Source organism: Octopus bimaculoides, chromosome 8 (genome assembly GCF_001194135.2).
Source record: "Octopus bimaculoides isolate UCB-OBI-ISO-001 chromosome 8, ASM119413v2, whole genome shotgun sequence".
NCBI lineage: Eukaryota > Metazoa > Mollusca > Cephalopoda > Octopoda > Octopodidae > Octopus > Octopus bimaculoides.
This window is the reverse complement of record NC_068988.1, coordinates 56,750,302-56,754,966: the sequence shown is the minus strand read 5'-3', so window position 1 is coordinate 56,754,966 and position 4,665 is coordinate 56,750,302. Positions and strand designations below refer to the sequence as shown.

The 4,665-nt window shown below is 37.2% G+C and overlaps 1 protein-coding gene across 1 annotated transcript in view; it reads left to right on the top strand.

Annotated features, from left to right (window-relative positions):
* The window catches only part of LOC106876126 (G protein-coupled receptor kinase 5), a 383,600-nt gene that overhangs the window by 362,111 nt on the left and 16,824 nt on the right, over positions 1-4,665 (top strand). Inside the window, exons 13-14 of the mRNA XM_052969852.1 lie at positions 484-621; positions 2,839-2,976. Of these exons, the coding sequence (XP_052825812.1) occupies positions 484-621; positions 2,839-2,976 (276 nt within the window). The remainder of the gene's footprint in view (positions 1-483; positions 622-2,838; positions 2,977-4,665) is intronic.

Here is a 4,665-nt window from a genome sequence, read left to right as displayed (position 1 = left end):
ACACACACACACACACACACACACACACACACACACACACAGTTTCTTTCCAGTTCCATCTACCAAATCCACTCACAAGGCTTTTGTTGGCCTGGGGCTATAGTAGGAAACTCTTGTGTGGCACCCTGGCCAAGTATTTTCTATTATAGCCTTAAGTTGATCAAAGCCTTGAGAGAAGATTTGGTGGATGGAAGTTGAAAGGATCACATCCTCTGTATGCGTGTATGTGTATTATTATTATTATTAAAACCACAAAATACCTTGTGAAATACACCTACCCAGGGTTTCCTGGCCAAAATATTAATTTATTTCACTATTTATCAAGCTGTTAAAAACATATTACTATAATGATATCTTTACTCTCTTAACAGATGAAGTGATATACTGCTTGTTGAAAATTTGACCACAAAGTGTGTGTGTTGCCTCTTATAAACAAATTCCTGCGTTATTTCACTCTAACACATTGTCTTTATCTCATTACAGCTATTAGATAAAGATCCAAATAAACGTCTCGGAAGTTCTGAAGCAGGTTATAAAGAGGTCAAAGCTCATAAATTTTTCAAAAATATCAACTTTAAACGATTAATGGCTGGATTATATCGATCACCGTTTGTCCCAGATGTAAGTACTACATCTTTTTGTTCTTTTTCCCTTTTTTTTTTTCCTTTATCACAGTATATGAATATGATATGATGGCAAGACTGGATATGTTTAGAAGCAAAACGAGACATTTAGTAACAAAGCTCATTACATATAATATGGGAAATTCAAAGCTTTATGCATTTAGTATCAAGTCTAGATATGTTTTTATCATTGAGAATGGACATGGATAGTATCGAGATTTAGTAAAGAAACTCAATAAATTTAGTAATGAGACTTGATGCATTTCATATAAAAGTTTGATGCATTTCATATTGAAACTCAATGCATTTTGTAATGAGACTCAGTGCATTTAGTAATGTGGTTTGGTATCATGTCTAAAACGTGATATCGACTGTATGCAAAGCTTAATACATTTAGTGTCAAAACAGGAAACTCAGTAAGGGTTATTAGTTACATATATTATATACATGATGGACTTTTGTTCAGTTTGTCTGCCAAACACCTCAGAAGGTGTTGCTCAATTCCTCCCTGTCCCAGACTATGGTTGAAGAGGTACTTGTCAAAGGTGCAGCAGACAACAATGTGCCTTCATAATTAAGGACTGAGTTGTCATTACTGATTACTCAATAGTTGAAATTTTCATTTGTTAAATCAAAGTCCTAAACAACATGGCAGAAGAATTACCACTTTGAGAAAACCAAGGAAATGCCATGAACTTGTACTCCCCTTTGTTGTGGACCACATGGATGGAGTAGGTCCAGTAAAATATTTGAGACATCCTCCCAGGACCAAATTTTCATTCTGCTGACACTGACTGTTATTTATTACTTGAGCCCTTTGCTCCTTATGAAGCATTTGTCCACTGTTCTTGACTCTGGGTTGTCTTTTCTGCTTTTCCCCAGTTGGATCCCAACTTTTTTGGGGGTTTTGCTGTGCCATGTCATATGTTTCCCTGAGGGAAGGCCTTCCTCTCCCAGTTTTTTTTTGTTTTGAATTCTCATCGATGCTGCTGTAACTTTACGCCTTTTCTAGGTATGGACGTTAGCTCAATGCAAAACCAATTTTAACTCTGGGAAGAGGTAGTCTGTATTAGTCTCGCCTCTGTCCTTTGACCTGTCTAACACTGGGAGGCTCTACCTGAAGCTTGTGTGTCACGAGTATAGCTCCCAGGATCATTGAAACATACAAGCCACTATACTGCAACAAAGACTGGACGTTGGGGTGGCAATACTGACAATGGTGAATGTTAAATCTTAGGACCTCTTGCGACTAGTTTTAGCAATCATGTCTCTCTCTCTCTCTCTCTCTCTCTCTCTCTCTCTGTTGCACTGCTTTCACAGATTCCCATGACTCTCTGTCACCATCCAATTCTATCAGTTGAGAGCTTGAGTCATAATGATTCTTTCATTAACTGATTATGCAATCATAGGTGCTATCCCTATGGATATATTGCAGTTAATCTCTTGATAGAGCTTGGTGATCTTGACCATTGAACTAAGATTCCATTGGCTCAGTTGAGCTCTTTCGTTACTTCTTTACCACCTGCCATGCTGCAGTCCCATGACTGCAGCATGGCAGGTGGTTGAACAGGTACTGTGCACTGCCAAAGGGTAACCTGTAACTATGCAGGGTATAGTTGTCACTCCGTGAGGTATTATCAAAATACCCACACACCCAAGCAATTGTGTAAGATTTTGAAATTGCTTGGTGGTAGTCAAGAAGGGGGTCCACACACAAACACTTCTACAGGATTTTGTGACTTAAGAAGTTTGCTTTGCAACTGTGTGATTTCAGGGTCAGTCCTGTGTGGTACCTTGGGCAAGTATCTTCTGCTGTAACCCCAAACTGATCAATGACCATGTGGGTGAATTTGATTGGCAGAAACTGAAAGAAGCCCATGTGTGTGTATGTTTCCTTGTCTTGACATAGTGCACTAATTGTAAGGAAATGTCACAATCACACAAATGACACTATTTATTTGCAGTCTTCCATGCTAACTTGCCTAGCTGGCCATTTTGGCTGTTAACATTCAATGAACTTAGATAAAATATCTCCAAAAATATTACTTTAAAATTTACTTTATGCAAGTCACTCGCAGACTTACTACAGTTGCAAACCGCTCACCACAGACCACAGTTGACCATTCACCCAGAAGTTATCTGTAGCAATAATAAACCACCAGTATTTTTCCATGTGTTGTGAATATACATGAATTCATTGTTTCTTTCATTGTAGCCACGAGCGGTTTACTGTAAAGACGTTTTGGACATAGAACAATTCTCCACTGTAAAGGGTGTTAACCTCGATCCGAGTGATGATACATTCTATAGCAAATTCAACACGGGCAGTGTTTCAATACCCTGGCAAAATGAAGTGAGTCACCTTAAAATTGCAAACTTCTTTTTGTTTGTTTCTTTTGTTTTTCATTGTTTCTAAATAATTGATTTTGATATTTATGAACATCTACTATAGCAAACTGGTTTGCATTTTATAAGATATGTATAGATTGGATTGGAATTTGAGTTTACAGGTATCATCATGGTCATTTACTTAAGTCACCGAGGTGGTCAGTTTATAGTTACTCAACCAGGTAAAAATAATGAAATCTCCCTCAAATCACACTGCTGTCGCAATATTTTCCAACTGGAGTCTCCTGAAACCCTTGTGTTCCATGGAAGGTTCTTAAGAGTTCCATGAGAAATAGTGACAAATAGCATGATTATTTGGTACAAATCTGTTTTTTAATAAATTTTGTGTTAATTCTATATTCGTAGTTTTATTATATGCTTGTGAAATATTTCCAAAAGTAGAGAAAGCTTGGCATCAGTAAGTAATAAGGAGATCCAACCAGAAAAACGAGCTCTTAATTGAGAATTTTAAGAGGATTTAGTCTACGAAGAAATTTCTGAAACTGATTTTCTGGCACCTGATGGATTTAGCACTGGTAGACTTTTCCAAAACAATCTTTATATCCTGCTTATTGTGAATGTATTATTAGAATACTGCAATATTCCACCTGTTGCTAATATTTGTCTTTCAAAGGCAGTTTTACGATTTGCTTAATCTCTTTTGGAATTTAATTTTATGAAAGAGGAAGAGAAAGATTAATAAAAATACATCTTTTACCTTTTACTTGTTTCAGTCATTAGACTGTGACCATGCTAGGGCACTACCTTGGAGAATTCTTTTTTGTTTCCTTAAGCCTGGTACTTGTCCTATTGGTCTCTTTCGTCGAATGGCTAAGTAACAGGGACATAAACACACAATGGGCTTCTTTAGACTTCTTTCAGTTTCTGTCTGCCAAATCCATTCACAAGTGGATAATACTTGCTCAAGTGCTATGCAGTGGAGCTGAACCCAGAACAGTGTGGTTGGGAAGCAAGCTTCTTACCACACAGCCATGCCTGTGGAGGTTTTCTGAGACATGGAGTGTTCTTATTGTTGCTGTTATTATTCAAATCCTGCAGGGATCAGCTTTGTGTTTCATCTCTCAGGTGTCAGTAAAATAAAATACTACTCAAATACTGAATCAACTAACCCCTTCCTCACCCTGCAAAATTGCTAGCCGTGTTCCTGTTTTAAAGAGCAATTATTATCAGCCATGCCTTTACTGATACATGAAGGACAGACATATTCAACCACTGCTATCTTCTGTCCACTACTGCCTCCCCATCCTCTTCCTGTCCTTAGTCATCTCCTCCATCAGAAACCCCACAGCCTTGCTGGTCAGTGTTAAGAATTTTGCCCTAGATCTTCCCCAACTGCAGTACTGCTTGCTGGTCATTTGTTGGTCATCAGCTTTATGACAGTGCAGTTGTTGCACTTATCATAGATAACATGATGCTTTAGCTGGAATCTGACAACTTTCTCTGTCTGTCTGTGACCTTCAGTATAAATAAAGAAATATTCAACTGTGTTGCATTATTTTTGTTAACATTGAATTAATTTCTGTTTAATTTGTATTCATAATGTCTTTTCTTCCCTAACCCTAATGTTATGTTTGTGTGTATGTGTTTGTATGTATATATATATATATATATATATATATATATATATATATAT